The sequence below is a fragment of the Hemicordylus capensis genome, chromosome 2, assembly GCF_027244095.1.
Source record: "Hemicordylus capensis ecotype Gifberg chromosome 2, rHemCap1.1.pri, whole genome shotgun sequence".
Taxonomy (NCBI): domain Eukaryota; kingdom Metazoa; phylum Chordata; class Lepidosauria; order Squamata; family Cordylidae; genus Hemicordylus; species Hemicordylus capensis.
In genome coordinates this window covers 250,800,419-250,817,618 of record NC_069658.1, presented here as the reverse complement: position 1 = coordinate 250,817,618, position 17,200 = coordinate 250,800,419, and the positions used below count along the sequence as shown (strand labels likewise).

The following is a 17,200-nucleotide window of genomic DNA, read 5'->3' as shown; positions in this document are numbered from 1 at the left end:
GCCTATTTGTAAAAATAAAATCCCCCTTTATTTGTAAAGGGCAATCCTCGCAGTCGCTAGATTCCCCTTTACAAGTATACCCCAGAACCAGCCTGTGAACCGGTTCTTAGAACTCCACTTTGGGGGGGCTGGTCTGGTTTGAACTTGGACCACCCAAACCAAGTTGGTTCGATGTCGAGCTCAGTTCGAATTGAGCCAGCTCGCACATCCCTGACAGTAAGCTTCCATTCCAATATTTTGCTAATGGGATAAACTATGAGCCCCAGGAAGAGTTACCAATGGTTACTGAAGCTCTGCTTATGTCCATTAACATTAAGAAACATCACACCAACATGGAGATGAAGGCTGAAAAGCCAGCAAAGGCCAGAGCTGCAGTGGCTGGTTCAAAATCTAAGCCAGGAGCAGAAGAGAGATTACTGTGAAAATGACCAGTCTACAAAGTGACCCCAAATGGGGAGTTCTGTCCCCTCCAACTTGCCAATTGAATGTTAGAACCAGAATATGGCCTTCCAAAAATATATGGCTTACCAAAAACAGACTTCATAGGTGACAACCCGTTGCGGCTGGCCGGGGGCTTTGACTTCCCTCCTGCGGCGTTGCCGGGCATCAAACAAGTGGATAGGAGACAATGGCTGGTCAGCAGGTAGAGACCGTGCCTTTCTTTCACCGGCAACCTCAACCTCATCCTCATCTTCATATTCGTAGTAGTAGTCAAGCATTTCACCTATTGTGAGGAGAGATAATGAGAGAAAATGACAGGAAAAGGGCTGAAAATATGTGTCAGGTTCTGCCTGGGTTGGAGGCAAAATGAGGTGGGAGCTTGAGGAGGTCAAAAACGTGGGAAATACATTTGTACATAGGTCAAAAACGTGGGAAAGTCTGAGGCCTGGACTGAGGTGGTCGGAGTTTTGTGCCGCCTGGGAAGGCTGTGCTCCCTTTATAACTCCACCCAAAGGCCTGTTCAGGATGCAGTCACGGCAGGAAAAGCCCGCTTAGGTGGGCCCCTGACTCAGGATGAACCTATGGTATCCTTCCACACACTCCTACAAATATTGTTTCTCAAACATTTGCAGTGCTGGCCTAAATGCTGAGGCCTCCCTATAGTGGCAGGTTGTCAAGATTCGAGCCAATAGTTGTTATTATTATTATTTATTATTATTTACTCGATTTCTATACTGCCCTTCCAAAAATGGCTCAGGGTGGTTTACACAGAGAAATAACAAACAAATAAGATGGAACTCTGCCCCCAAAGGGCTCACAATCTTACACCTCACATCTGAGCTTGATGGACTAATAATCTGTCTCAGTATAAAGCAGCTTCATTATATTTACAGTAAGAAAATTTATGTAAATCTTTTCATGAAGCTATGTTGGTCACAGAATTTTGTCTTCCTTGGTACAGAATTTGGCTTCCCCTCTCAGTACATTGCTTCTTAAGCACAAGAGTTATAGCAGTCAAATCTGAAAAAATTAAAAAGTTTCAAAGAGGCACCCAGTTCCCAGCTGACTTACGTGAACGCTGAATGGAGCCGCTCACCTTCACCTCTAACCCAAGGGTTTGGCAGGTAGTGTTTTGCATAGCCAAGACCAGATATTGCTTCAGGACCTGCAGGGAGTAGAAAGGAGTCCTGACTCCTGACTCTGTGAATCTTCCCAGCAGCAGCAGCACCACCACCACCATGATTAAAAGGCCACAAATGCCTTTTCAGAACTCAGGAGTCTTGGCTCCAATCCCTCCCACTCATTTGATCTCATTCAGAGATGAGAGATATGCAAGGTTGCTACTTTCCCTCTCCCCCACCCCCTTTAAGGGCGCTCTCGGTAATAAAATATACATTTCTTCAATAGCATGTGTGGGACCAGGGAAGATATTTTGATCAAGATTCATGAGGGTGGTCCAGTACAAGGAGACTGTGAGACACAACAGATAAATTTTTTTAAAAAATTGCATTTTAAAAAGTAAATAGGAAGATACTCACTGTCAAAGTCCCTTTTCCTTTCCCCTCCACCTTTACATTGATGTTACTCCCCAAAGAAAACTGAAGGAGAGCGAAAGACAGGAAGAGAGTGTGAGTAACCAAAGCGAAGAAATCTGTAACGTCATTTTCATATCGGTATGGAGGTTTGTGTGGAAGTCATGGGTTGGTTTGGGAGGCAAATAATGAAATAAAGGGGCCTCTTTCCCCCCTCTGTGAGAGTGGGACACCACCTGTGCTGTGGGCTCCGGTGGTATCCCATGTGGGCGGGGGAGGCCTCTTTATTTCCCTTCACAAGGAGGCTGACAACACTGCAGTCTTTGGAACAGAGGAATTCTTTGAAGGAATATCGCTGTACTGGGGACCACATCAGGGGACCACATCAGGGGACCATCAAGATCTTGATACCTCCAGGATTACTAATGCAGTGTTTGCCAGCAGCAATTCAACATTCTCAGCAGGACAGTGTGTATTCTGCACGAACACATGCAGTGTATACTGCATTTCAAACAAAACAATATAAAAAGGAAAAATCTAAATTCTGTTCCAAGGGAAAAACAAGTTCTGCATCAAGAAAAAGAGTTCTTCAACCTCTATAAACTTGCTCTCAGAAGCAAGAATACAGGATGCAAATCTACAAGTACATAAAGTTGCATCATGTGCATAGTCCAATCTGACTGAGGCATCAAGAGTTAACCTGGGAGACATTGTTTTGCTTAGTTCACAAAATACACAAGCAGGGGCGGAGCCACCATTGGGCGAACGGGTTCAAAGAACCCAGGCTGCGCCCAATCTGGGGCCCCGCCTCACAGCCCTGACACACACCCCACGTCTGACATCAGACATGGGGGTGCTGGTTTAGCTCCCGAGCAGGGGCCGTGCAGCCCCTGTTAAATGGCCGCTGCATTCGGGAGGCGGCCAGCTGCTCCTGGCTGCGCTGAGAATGCAGCGCCAGCCCCAGACTAGCTCCCAAAGGGGCTCCATGGCCCCTTCAGGAGTCAAATGTCCGGTGCCTGACACACACTCCCGAATGGAGCTGTGGGGCTCCATTCAGGACCCAGACCATGCCCCCCACCGCGTCTGACGTCAGGTGTGGGGGCGTGGCCAGTCCCCGCATCTGATGTCAGACGCGGGCGGTGGGGTGAGTGGGGCCGCGGCCACACACAGGCCACTGGCGGTCAGGCTCTGCGTGTGTACACAAGGTTTATGGGCCAGCGCAACTCAGTGGGGGATGGGAAACCATTGGAACGGAATCAATGTAAAAGAAATCCTTGCCAGGAAGCACACATACCTGCAGTTCTTCCTGGACTGGATGGTTTGATCTCCCAGGTGAGAGGGAGATCGGCCAGCTTTTCCCAGCAACGCTGAGGGTCACTTTCAGTTCATTGTCTTCCTCCTGGTAGGTGCTGATCCAGTACTGCGACAGAGCTTCCAGGGCCACCACTGTGTCCTGAAAACAGAGGTGCACCTAGGTAATTATGCAGCCTGGAGCTAAAGGCCTTTGGAGGCTGCCCCCCCCACCCCAAAGGTAAGTATCATCTCCCTACACATGGACACACACACACACAATACTTTTAACATGTGGGGTTCTGAGGGCACAAACAGCAACTGAACTCACAAGAATGTAAGAATATAAAACAGGTATATTTATGCAAATATGCATTAGCAGAAACATTTCAACACATAAGAATATAAGAACAGCCATGCTGGATCAGGCTCAATACCCATCTAGTCCAGCATCCTGTTTCACACAGTGGCTCACCAGATGCCTCTGGAAGCCTACAGGCAGGAATTGAAAGGGGCATGCCCTCTCTCCTGCTGCTGCTCCCCTGCAACTGGTACTCAGAGGCATCCTGCCTTTGAGGCTGGAGGTGGCCTACAGCCCTCCAACTAGTAGCTGTTGATAGACCTCTCCTCCATGAAGTTATCCAAACCCCTCTTAAAGCCATCCAGGTTGTTGGCTGTCCCCACATCTTGTGACAGAGAATTCCACAAGTTGATTATGTGTCGTGTGAAAAAATATTTCCGTTTGCTGGTCCTAAATTTCCTGGCAAACGATTTCATGGGATGACCCCTGGATCTAGTGTTATGGGAGAGGGAGAAGAATTTCTCTCTATAGACGTTCTCTACACCGTGCATGATTTTATAGACCTCTATCATGTCTCCCCACAGTCGTCTTTTTTTCTAAACTAAATAGCCCCAGGCGTTGTAGCCTTGCCTCATACATATTCCTGTCCCATATATTTCTCCACCCAGGTTTCTAAAGCACCTGGCACGATCACGATCGCACTCGGCTGCCTGGTGCAGTGCGGGCCAGCAGTGTGGTGACCACACCACCCAGGAAAGACTAAAGAGGATTGGGGGGGGGGGCGGGGGCAGGGGGTGTGGAAGCCATGGACTTTGGCCCCAAAACCCAGGGGTAAGAGCGCCTCTGCCTGGGGAAAAAACCCACACCCAAAAAAGGCCAGTAGAAAAGGTAGGAACTTGGCCTGCTCAAATTTTTCTTTTAGTGGGGGATGCAAATACTGTTTGTGCCTCTTACCCCACAACGTAACAACATTTGGAGACAGAAGGAAACCTTTAGTGGTAGATAGGGTTGCCAATCTTCCAGGATTGGCCTAGAATCTCCAGGGGGTTTTCCGGACTATGAGATTTACGAGTAAAGTGTTGCAAAGCGTGACGGAATAGTGCAACAGTTTAAATCTGAGAGTAAAGCATTATTCAATGAATGCTTCATTGGAGGCTAGTGGCCATTCATATGTAGGCTAGTGGCCATTCTCCTCCTCCTGTTCCATTTGGAGTTGTGGGGGTGGACATGAATCTGCCCCCACCACCCCGGAACTTCTCAGCTGCCTTCTGCCAATCAGCCAGCAGGGGGAAGTGCCATTCCAAAACAAAAATCTAACTTTGTCTCACATCATTCCACTTTTGTGCAAGGAATAACAGGGGGCGGGGATGAGAAAAGTGAAGACGTGAAGTGGGGTGCCTGAGGAGATCCTTTGGAGGGACAAAGCATGGGAACTGTTTGGGGGTGGGGGAGTGAAAGGGAATCTTGTGGCGATCCAGGAAGGGGGAAAGACAGGAGGAGTAGTAGTAGTCCATACTGATGACTGATCCTGTCATTGCCTGTCACTCACATCTAGCAACTGTTTGAGCCACCCTAGCTCTATATTCATAAGAGTCCCTCTCTTGACTCTGCCCCAGACCGAATTGCTCCCTTTAAAAAACCAAACAAACAGAATGTCCCAGTTTCTACTGCCAGCCCCTCCTCAGACCACCCCCTTTAATGAAAAGCAGGTGCTCTGGTTACATCGGGGTGGTACCTGGGTGGATTTGAAGCCTCCTCCATAGTTCCTCTGTTCTGTCAGCCACTTATAAACCTTGTGGGCCATTGTGATGTCCTTTTTTTTCACCAAGTAGAGGAGAGCGTAGCTTGTGGCCTCCACCGAGATGGCTGAGGCAGAGGGAACCTGCCCAGATCTCTTCTCCCCTCTCAGTCGGTCCCGCTCTTCCACCGCCCAAAACATCGTGTTGTCTGGAGGCATAAGGGTGAGAGAGCAGAATGTAGGACCAAAGCACATGTGATGCAAAAGCACTGGATTTACTGCATTTCAGATTTTTTTCAATAACAGCTGCAGGATCCCCCCCCCCCCAAGTCTGGACCAGGGATCTGGTGCTGAAAAAGGAAGGCTAACTTCCTTCCACCCAATGCCAAAGTGAATTGCTCCCCTGAGCCACTATTTGCCCATGGAGTGTATGGCGGGCACGGGGCGGGGGGACTCACTGGTGCCATCAGACAATTCTTGGGCACCTAGGAACATAGGCAGTTGCCTATTACTGGGTCAGACCATTGGTCCATCTTGCTCAGTCTACACAGACTGGCAGCGGCTTCTGCAAGGCTACAGGCAGGAGACTCTCTCAGCTCTATCTTGGAGATGCCAGGGAGGGAACTTGGAACCTTCTTCCCAGAGCTCCCCCTCCCATTCAAATGCAAACCAGGGCATACCCTGCTTAACAAAGGGGATCGATCATTCAAGCTTGCTACCACAAGACCAGCTCTCTTCCCTCTTCTTCTCCTTTCCTCTCCTCCCACCAGAGATTCAAATGGGTACTCAGATGTGTTTGGAACCTTGAGCTGGGGTGATGGGAAGGCGCTTGGAGCTGGAGGGGAACATTGGGAGGCTGGAAACAGTGGACCTTAAGTGCTCATAGGAACATAGTAAGCCGCCATATACTGAGTCAGACCATTGGTCTATCTAGCTCAGTATTGTCTTCACAGATTGGCAGCAGCTTCTCCAAGGTTGCAGGCAGGACTCAGGAATCTCTCTCAGCCTTATCTTGGAGATGCCAGGGAGGGAACTTGGAGCCTTCTGCTCTTCCCAGAGCAGCTCCATCCCCTGAGGGGAATATCTTCCAGTGCTCACACACCAAGTCTCCCATTCATATGTCACCAGGGCAGACAGGTCATGCTTGTAGACCAGGGGTGGGGAACCTTGGCCCTCCAGCTGCTGTTGAACTACAACTCCCATCATCCCCAGCCATTATTGTGGCTGGGGATGGTGGGAGTTGTAGTTCAAAAACAGCTAGAGGGCCAAGGTTCCCCACCCCTGTTCAGTTAGACCCGCCTCAAGGCGTTAGCGGGGAGAGCGGGCATAGAGAGCATTATGGAGCTGGCAGGGGCTGGGGGGATTGGGGGCCCCCGGAAGCTCCAGCATGCCCTGCGCGAGCACACAGGGCATACTGGAAAGACCGCTGAGCCAGGAGGCTACTTTTTCAGCCTCTTGGTTGGGTGTGTGTGTGTGTCTACTCATGAGTTGCCACGGCAACTCACAATCAGAAAGCCCAGGTTAGCGAAGCGCTTGCTCCGCTAACCTGGGCTTAGGGGAGGGTTGCTGAAGTGAGTGACCTGCTTCCGTGAGACCAGGCTCGGCTGCGAGCCCGGTGGTTCTCACGGTCATGAAAAATCGGGCTAGGCTCCTTTAGCCCGGTTTTTCATGACCGTGAGAATAGGCTCACTGAGTTAGATGGACCAAAGATCTGACTCAGTAGAAGGCAGATTCCTATGTTCCATTTCCAGTTCAAACCGCCTTGGGGTTTTCTTTTAACGAAAGGCGGTATAAAAATGTAAAAACAAATAAATAAATAAAATAAAATAAAAATAACTGGCCAATGGGCTGCTGCTGTTGCTGCATGCATTTGCATACAGCATGTAGTCCATCCCTCAATCGGTTGCATATTTGGAAGTAGCCCTGAGGAACTGAGCGAGCCCTGGCCAGAGGATACTGAGGAGAAAACAGATCATAAAGGGGGTATGGTCCATGTGGCTGAATATGGCAAGGAATGTTGGCACTGAGTTTTTGCAGAGCTGAATGTCTGCAAAGAGACGGAAGGCCAAAAACAGGCCATAGAAGGGTAAGGCTTTGTGGTTTGCTCTAAAACCACTGCAATAAGGTATGTTATAGAAGCATCATGTATAATGCCATGTATACTATAGAACTGGCTGAATATAAGCCAGAGTGTGCCTTCTATTTGCTAAGAATTGAGCCTGACGGATGGAGGGGCCTCCACTTACTAAAATAGCCTCCAGAGTGGGATTTCCAGGTCGATGCAGAGCCACACACTGAGTGAAGACTGCCTTTGGTGCCCTCCCTGGAGTTTGTTTGTGGCTTGTTGGAACTCAGTGCCCCCTTCAAGTATGCACCATGGACAACACCTCCCTCCCACCGCCCGGCCGCCACCCAAGGCCTGCCCTGTGCTAGTATGGGCAGAGCAAAGAAGAGATCTTCAACATTTCTAACTGGAAGGAGAAAGATTTTAGGCTACACCTAATTAGGAGTTAGAACAGAGTAAGTACTTTTGTCCTCTGTAGCCAGCCTCCTCAGGTGAGAATCAGCAGTAGTGATGGCCGACAGGTTGGCAGAAGCAATCGAGAGGGCGTAAGCAGCAATGGCGACAGGATAGGCACCCAGAGATCGCTCTTCCAAGGAGAGGGCAAGGAAGGAGGTAGCCTGAGCCAGGCGGTGTTTCTGAGAGAGAGAAAATGGAGTTAGACCTGGTTTAAGGAAACCTCAAAGTTATTGAGGTCATTCACACAATCCAAAACTGTGCTCTTTGAAAACTGTGTGTGCTCCCACTTTTCGGTTGTGTGGAAGCAAGGCAGGAGGAAAAACTTTTCCTCCTACCTTGGAACATAGGAAGCTGCCATATACTGAGTCAGACCATTGGTCTATCTAGCTCAGTATTATCTTCACAGACTGGCAGCGGCTTCTCCAAGGTTGCAGGCAGGAATCTCTCTCAGCCCTATCTTGGAGATGCTGCTAGGGAGGGAACTTGCAACCTTCTGCTCTTCCCAGAGTGGCCCCATCCCCTGAGGGGAATATCTTGCAGTGCTCACACATCAAGTCTCTCATTCATATGCAACCAGGGCAGACCCTGCTTAGCTATGGGGACAAGTCATGCTTGATACCACAAGACCAGCTCTCCTCCCTTGCTTTCACACAACTACTTCTACCCAGGTTTTCCTCTTACCTTGCTTTCACACAAACAAAAATTAGGATCAAACACAGCTCCCACACCTGGGAAAAACACAGTTTTTGATTGTGTGCATGACTTTATTTTGTTACTGCCCTCTGCTGTTGAGTGTAGCCCTCACTGCTCCTCTCTCCTTCCCTTGGTGCTGTTACAGAGAAAATAAGCTGGAACCAATAGGTAAAGAAAATGGGGGTGGGGTGGGGTGGGGTGTTGGGGGGTAGAGGTAGTTGACGTTTGTCTGCAATGCGTTGTACATATTGATCACTGCAATGAGTTGTATGTGGGGTCCGGAAACTGCAACTGGTACATAAGAACATAGGAAGCTGCCATATACTGAGTCAGACCATTGGTCCATCTAGCTCAGTATTGTCTGCACAGACTGGCAGCAGCTACTCCAAGGTTGCAGGCAGGAATCTCTCTCAGCCCTATCTTGGAGAAGCCAGGGAGGGAACTTTAAAACCTTCTGCTCTTCCCAGAGTGGCTCTATCCCCTGAGGGGAATATCTTGCAGTGCTCACACATCAAGTCTCCCATTCATATGCAACCAGGGTGGACCCTGCTTAGCTAAGGGGACAAGTCATGGAATGGACGTTTTGAGCATATTACACCTGTCAGCTGCACTGGCTTCCAATCCATTTCCAGGCCCAATTCAAAGTGCTGGTTTTAACCCTTAGAGCCCCAAATGGCTTAGGGCCAGGTTACCTGAGAGAGCATCTTGCCCCATTTGTCCCTACCCAAATGTTAAGCTCTTCTTTGGGGACCCTCCCCCGTGTGCCCCTGCCAAACGAGGTGAGGAGAGTGGCTACCAGGGAGAGGGCCTTTTCGGTAGTTTATTTATTTATTTTATTTTATTTTTAAATTTATTTACATATTTTTATACCGCCCAAAACTTACATCTCTGGGCAGTTTACAACAGATAAAAACAACATTAAAACATTAGTTAAAAACAAAAACCAAGAAAATTTAAAACACAACAATTTAAAATTTTTAAAACAATGCTCTAAAAATAGTTTTTTATATTTATTTTTCAATGCTCTAAATAGTTGCACCCTATTTATAGAATAGCCTCCCCAGTGAGGTTTGCCTGGCTTCGTCACTTTGTTTTTAGATGCCAGGTAAAGACCTTTTTGTTCACCAAGGCCTTTTACATTTTGGTTTTCAGATTCAATCTGATCTTTAACTAATTTTAAAATGAGTTTTTAAGCTGTTTTGTACTGCATTTTTTTTTCTTTTCTTCTTTTTTGCCTATTATTATTTGATATGTGGTGTGTTTTTATTGCATGTTTTAATCCTCTGTTGTGAGCCGCCCACGCCCAGAGAACAATTTGTGATGTGGTGGCTAACAAATAAAGTTGTTTTATTTTATTTATTTATTATTATTGTTATTGTTATTATGATTGTTATTATTGTGTCAGGTTAGTGCATCAGATTTCTGGCCAACACTAGAGAATCAGAGGAACAAACCTCTGTTCTTTTCAGATCCAGGCTTTCTGGTTGCAGCCAATACTATCCCCCTAATGCAGATAGATAGATAGATAACCTATATACATTTATTTATAGATATATATAGATAACCTATATACATTTATGGTGGACATGCAATAAATCGAGAGGTTATTGGGACTTAATATATAACGAGCTTTAAAAAGTATTCAAAATGACTTTTCCCAAGAGTCCAGAATCAATACTATTAGGTATTGATAACAATATTGGACCCTCTTCATGTACTTAACAGCGGCAGCAAGACTGACATTTGCGCGCAAATGGAAAGACAGTCAATGCCCGTCTAAAGAGGATTGGATTCTTAAAGTACTACAATTGGCAGAAATGGCAAAATTAACATCACTACTAAGAAATAAATTTGAAGATTTTAAAAAAGAATGGGACCCTCTTCTTGTCTATTTAAAAATACATCATAAAATGGATTTTTGTCAGGCTTTTGAGGGCTAACAACAAATGTTTCAAAAACACCCCAAAGCTGTTTTCTATATGAACTATTGGGGAGAGAAGGTTTAATCTATAGGCAAGATCTGGTTATTGTTAACAACACTTGTTCCAATGATGAGATGGAAGTCTTTATTATGTGTGTTTGTGAGTGCTTGTATCGTTTGTGTTTGTCCTTTTGTGTTGTGAAAATTGAATAAAAAGTATAAAGCAGATAGTGGGGCTGAAGCATAGTGGCTTGCCTAAAGCCTCCAAATGATCTGCCTAAGGGGAGATTTGAACCAAGGTTACACACACACACACACACACACACACACACACACACACCATGCATGCTTTTGTATCACTAATCACACATATCAATACCTTAAAACAGAACAGCATGCTCCCTTGAACAGACATAAGGACTAGAGACTTTTCTAAAAAATGAAAGTTGAGATGTTCAACACACACACACACACACACACACACACACCACTCATGCTTTAATATATTTGACAACATATATCAGTACCTTAAAACTTAAGCACTTGCTACCTGGACCTGTCATAAGGGCTAGAAGCTTAATTTTTTTTAAAAATGTGATTTTCAACATTCTGGTTGCTTTCCAGATTATACGCTACAATCAGGGGCAGATTAACCTTTTTGCCGCCTATAGGCAAAACGGCTTTTGCCTCCCTTAAAAAAAAAAGGTAGTTGCTGTGCGACGGCGGCAGTACTGCGGGGATGGGGTGTGTGTGAGAGGAGAGCCCCCCCCCTTACTTCAATTTTTTTTTTTAAGCCATGGCAGCGGCAGCAGTAGCTTCTGTGGAGAGGGGGGGCAACCAGGCAAGGGAAAAGTCCCCCCTTTTGCCCCCTAAAAGATCGCTGCTGCCGGCGGCGGGGTGTGGCATGGTGGCAGCAGGATGGGGCAGCTGCAGGGAAGGTGGGAGTGAGGAGGGGAGAGTGCTCCCCCTTTTAATCTCTAAAAGCCCACTGCTACTGCACCGCATCCCACTGCTGGCGGCAGCGATCTTTTAGGGGGCAAAAGGGGGGAACTTTCCCCTCACCCGGTTGCCCCTCTTCCTGCAGCAGCTACTGCCACTGCGGCCGTGGCTTTTTTAAAAAATGAAGTCAAGGAGGGGGGACTTTCCTCTCATCCCCTGCCACCCCCCAGAGACAGAGAGGCACAGCAAAATTTGAGGAGCTGCTCCTCAAATTTTGCCGTCGTAGGCAGATGCTTCCTCTGCCTCTGCACTAATCCGCCACTGGCTACAACAGGGGTAAAATGCTTCGACTTGGCAGGATCATATTGAAAACGATTCCCAGAATCCTTAATCCCTACAACGGGAACATACAGCTATTTTTCTGCAACAGGCAGACTTGCAACGTTGTAGGATTATAATGCAAAGATAAAATCCAAAAGAAGGCATCGGAAATGTGAACGGCACCTTGCTGTCAGCGCATGGACTGCGGTGTCACAACGCAGGAAGTACGGAAGCACACTTAGCAGATCCATAATGATACTGTTGTAGGGTTTAATCTGGAAAGCGCCTGGATTCTATGCCCAATATAATAATGTCTGCACATGTGAAGTGTAACTGCTGTACTTGTACATGCTGCTCGTAACCCCTTCCTTGATTTCCTACCACTTGGCTCAGCTGTTGCTGCTTCTCTGGTTCAAGGTTCTCTCCTTCATACATGACCAAGGCCTCTTGAAGTGCGATGGTGACAAACGCTGTGAGTGAGACTCCTGCGTGAAGGCCGCCAACACCACCCTGGGGACGAAAACCAAGAGAGTATATAGTAGGAGCCTGAAAGCAAGAATTGTATTTAGTTGGATTTATATGTTGCCCTACTCCCAGAGGACTCAGGGAGCATTGACTCCAATGCTCAATGCATTGTTGGGTCCAGTGATCATGCATACCAAAAAGCTGTGGGAGAGCATGGGTGGGTGCAGGGATGTGAGAATGCAGGGGATGCAACCCAAGAGCTCACCTGCATTTCCCGGTGATAGACAGGGGCTGGGTCTTGGAAGGAACCATCTGACTGTTGCTTTGCCAGAAGCCACTGCACTGACTCACGGACCTTAGTCTCATCCACACCCTGGTACTCACGGGCCAGAGATAAAACTTTCACCACAAAAGCCGTCAGCCTGAAGGAAGCAAGAGTAGAAGGATGGGGAAATAGTGGCAGAATCAGAGATGGGTACTCAGGTAATCTATGGACTGGGTCTCATGATCAGTGAGACCCGGTTTTGTCTGGTGAGCGGGAAGAGCGGGCTAAGCCCGCTCTCCCGGCTCACGAGCAGGCAGAGAGCCCTGGGCTGCCATATCAGCCACCCACACGATGGCCGGCTCCAAGACGGAGCCGGCGGGGGGTGGGGGGAGCGGGGGCAGCGCGGCCCCCACCAGCCCCAGTATGCCCTGCGCAAGCGCACAGGGCATACTGGGGAGACCCCCGAGCCGGGAAGCTGCTTTTAAGCCTCCCGGCTGGGGGTCTACTCATGAGTAGGCGCAGCGCGACGCGAAGGCACGGCTACTCACGATCACAAAAAGCAGGTTTGCAGGAGCGCTCACTCCACAAACTGCTTTTTGCCAGGGGTTCTCAAGAGGGTTAGCTGCTCCAGAACCACCGGGCTCGGCTGTGAGCCCAGTGGTTCTGATGACCAACAAAAATCGGGCTAGCTTCTGCTAGCCCGATTTTTGTTGGTTGTGAGAATAGCCCCAAAGTCCGTCTGTCTAGAGCCCTGGCAGGAAACTCTTTTTTAAAAAGTGGCCTAATGTTTAAAACTAAATTGATTTTTAAAAGCACGGGTTGAAAGCCAGCAACATTGGCTCTGCCTACTGACTCCTGGAGCTTTCCCACACAGGACTTCCAGGCAGCTCCTGGAGTATCTGATGGGGGAAGCCACTGAGCAACAATTCTCAGAAGGAGCTTTTCCATTTCCTTTAAAAACTGACTAAAGAGCCACTTGAAACTTTCTGGTGAGGGTAGTCCCAAGCTGAGGTGCTACTACCGAGAAGGCCTTGTCTCCTTCTCGGTAGTAGCACCTGAGGTACCTGACAAATGGACTTTATTGAAAGAAGGGCCTGAGAGAAAGGCCTCTGAAGCCAGTCTCAAGCTCTGGACTTTAAACTACTTTAACAGTCTCCACTCCTCCCCTCCCCTGCAGAAAACGCTAGGAGCTTTAGCGTAGTGTGGGGTGGTCGGACCACTGCAAATTCTCTTCAATAGGGCATTTGCTGCAGTGCCCTCACCAAACTACAATTCCCAGGATTTGTTTGGGGGGAAATAACTAGAGCTAAAGTGGTATAAAACCGATAAAGGTTTGTAGTGTGGATATATGCCTTTAGCAGGGCCGTAGCTAGGGGAGAGGGGCCTGTGTTTGCCCCTCTCCCCATTAGCCCCTTGGAGTGAGGGAGATCATGAAGAAAATAGGAGCTGGGGGCCCCGGTCTCTTTGAACCCGTCCACTCAATTATAGCTACACCCCTGGTCTTTAGACTTCCTTCATCTGGTTCCTATCCTTGTTCTTCAGAGAAAAAGGAGACAGAACACAAAATTCTGTCAAAGGCAAGGAAACCTGTAACAACTGCAAAACAAAATAAAAGTGTGTTGATAATGTAAGCAAAACAAAATAAAAGTATGTTGATAACGTAAGCGAAACAAAATAAAAGTGTGTTGATAATGTAAGCATACCTATTACCTACTGCATTCCATTCATGAGTCTTTTTGTTTGAGAAATTTAGACCCACCCCACCACCACCAAATACAGAAATTTTAGATTTTCAAGACTTCCACTCAGACTCCCCCCCCCGCTTCCTCTTCCCCCCGGCTCATATAGATGTCTTTCAGCTCTGGCTCTTACCAAGTACTGCTAGGGTGGGTGAGCCAAGCTCCATACGACCCATCACGCTTCCGAAAAGTGAGGATTCGCTCATAGCCTGTGCAAGAGACAAGAGAACTTCATACATCCAAGAGTCTTTGCTGCCCCTCTGCAAATTCCTTATAAGGATTTTTCTACTATTTTTGTTGCATGAATGTGTAAGTGTAAGTAAAATTTTAAGGTTTTAATTCGTTGCTGATTTTTAAACTGTTAAATTGTTTTAAGTTTTTGTATATATTTTAACTTGTTTTATACTATTGTGAACTGCCCAGAGACGAAAGTTTGGGACGGTGTACAAATGTAATAAATAAATAAATAAATACATACATACATACATACATAAAGAGACTTTGATAATGAATGAATGAATGTTGATTATGTGGAAATAAAATAGCAGAACATATTTTTAAAAAGCTGTCCCTAAAGGCCTAGTGAAACAAGAACATAAAAAGAGCTTCACTTGTTTCTTAAAAAGGCCAGAGGGGAGCCAGTAGTGCAAATTTCAAGGAGATGAAAGCTGATAATGCATAGGAACATAGGAAGCTGCCATATACTGAGTCAGACTAGGGATGTGCGAACCGGTTCGAATTCGAACTGGGGTGGTTCGGAGGTTCGGATTCAAACCGAACCAGCCATCAGGTTCGAGCTGCAGGTTCGAATTTGAACCGAACCAAGGGGTGGTTCGATTCAAACCGGTTCGAACCAGTTCGAAGCGGTTTGTACACCCAAAAATTGGTATAATGGTAGCTGGCACCCAGGGGTACCTGTCAACCAAACCCCAAGTCCATATCCCCTATTGTGGAGCACCTAGGGGCACAAAAGTGGGGTGGGTGGTAGACAGACAGGGGTGCCTACTGTGACAGGTACCCCTGGTTTCACCCAGACACCTGGGTGCCAGCTACCATTCTACCAATTTTTGGGAGTCTGAACTGGTCCGAACCGGTTCAAATACGAACCGAACCAGGGGGTGGTTCGAACAAAACCAAAACCGAACCACCCCCTCCTGGTTCGAACCCGGTTCGAATCCGAACCGAACCAGGCAAACCGGTTTTGTGCACATCCCTAAGTCAGACCATAGGTCCATCTAGCTCAGTATTGTCTACACAGACTGGCAGTGGCTTCTCCAAGGTTACAGAGGAGGCACAAGCAGAACTGGGTAGAGTCCTTGTTCTAGGGCAGCCCAGTCTGAGTTAGGGCAGCCAAACCTGGGTTAGGCTGCTCGTGTGCAGCACCAGGATCCGCACGGATCCTGGCGCTGCCCGCCTGCCTAACCCCAGTTTTAAGCCAGGCCTTCAGCTGGTTAAGAGCACACCCTTAACTGCCGTTTGGAGATCGTGTGTGTGCTTGGGGTGCTTGCAGCCCGAGCACACACAGAGATGGGCGCAGGGGTGTAGCTAGGGGAGAGAGGGCCCGTGTTCATCCCTCTCTTTGGCGGCCCCCCAGAGTGAGGGAGATAATGAAGAAAATAGAGAGGGGTGGAGTTGGAGGGCCCTCAGGAGCTGGGGGCCCGTGTTCTTTGAACCCTTTCACTCAATTATAGCTATGCCCCTGGATGGGCGCCTAGAGCACCCGTCTCATGGGGGTATCCCCCAGTGCAATGCGCTCATTGCACGGTGCATTGTAGGATATGTGGAGGCTGGGACCCAGAGATCTCCACTGCATGCAGTAGCACAGATCATTTGGGAGCATGGTCATTGGGAACGTCTGGGGGGAAAGTAAGTTTAGCTCAGCCTTCCCCCCACCCTCCCTGCCTTCCGGCTGTGTGAATGCCCTCATTATCTTGCTATGTAAACTGCTTTGAACACTTTATATAAATAAATGTGGTCGTTGCAGTAGTAGTCTGTGGCTGCCTTCCATGGGATCATGGGAACAGAACAGTCTGCACAGTCTCGTTCCATTGGAGCAGATAGAGCCATAAGGCCCAACTTCCATGAATGTGTCCACTCCTTTGTTAAGAATATAAGCTACCTGAGGGCATTCATTCTTTTCAGTACTTGGCAACCCCTTTGTTACTTAAGGCAACCACTTTGTGCACCCATCATACTCACCTGTACGGAGGTTATCCAGTGCCTTCTCCTTGCTCTCCGGTTTCAGGTGTAGCCACTGCTCAGTGCTGTCCAGGTAGCGCATGGCATAGACCCCAGGGGCCATCAATAACATGGTTTGCTCCCCACATCCATGTGGAACCCGCAAGAGAGTTGACAGACCTTCTGGTGTCAGAGAACTCTCCAGAGTGTCAGCTGGCAGCGATCCTATGCCAAGATGAAAGAATGGTTCAGATGGCAGCATGGGTAGGTGCGGGGGGCATGAAAAGGATGAATGGGGCAATATCTTTTGCAGGATCTTCCAGCCTTCTGCCACCAAAAGCTACCCAGGTTTTCCTCCTACCATGCTTCCACACAATGAAGCTCCCCTCACGATCCATGAGAAGAGCTTCTTCCAGGTCTGCAGGGAGAGTGGGCTTAGCCCGCTCTCCCTGCAGACAATCAAAGTGCAGCCCTGGGCAGCCGGATCGGCCGCCCACACAACTGCTATGGAGCCAGTGGGGGCTGCGGGGATCAGGGGCCACAACCTGATTACATGGGAATTGAAGACCCTAGTAAGACAATATTTATAGAACTGTAATCCCCTGCTAACTGGATAGAGAGGCACCTTTCAAAGCGGCGATTCTTTTATATTTAGCAGAGGGAGAGCAATTGTCTCTTATTAAACTTTAGCACAGCTCCTCCTGTTGCTGCCTTCTGTTTCTTTTTGGATTGTGAGCCCTTTGGGTACAGGGAACCCTCTTATTATTATTACTATAATAATAATAATATATAAACCATTCTGAGAACTTTACACTGAAAAGCTCTGTGTGTGTGTGTGTGTGTGTGTGATTGTAAA

The 17,200-nt window shown here is 47.9% G+C and overlaps 1 protein-coding gene across 3 annotated transcripts in view; it reads right to left on the bottom strand.

Moving 5' to 3' along the window:
• The window catches only part of LOC128343033 (complement C4-like), an 83,817-nt gene that overhangs the window by 13,595 nt on the left and 53,022 nt on the right, over window positions 1-17,200 (bottom strand). For all 3 annotated transcript variants that reach the window (XM_053291376.1, XM_053291378.1, XM_053291377.1), the window contains 10 exons: window positions 16,366-16,569; window positions 14,300-14,375; window positions 12,428-12,584; window positions 12,079-12,207; window positions 7,831-8,002; window positions 5,300-5,511; window positions 3,268-3,426; window positions 1,980-2,039; window positions 1,513-1,606; window positions 529-724 (listed from right to left, as the gene is read on the bottom strand). In XM_053291376.1, the coding sequence (XP_053147351.1) occupies window positions 529-724; window positions 1,513-1,606; window positions 1,980-2,039; window positions 3,268-3,426; window positions 5,300-5,511; window positions 7,831-8,002; window positions 12,079-12,207; window positions 12,428-12,584; window positions 14,300-14,375; window positions 16,366-16,569 (1,459 nt within the window). The remainder of the gene's footprint in view (window positions 1-528; window positions 725-1,512; window positions 1,607-1,979; window positions 2,040-3,267; window positions 3,427-5,299; window positions 5,512-7,830; window positions 8,003-12,078; window positions 12,208-12,427; window positions 12,585-14,299; window positions 14,376-16,365; window positions 16,570-17,200) is intronic.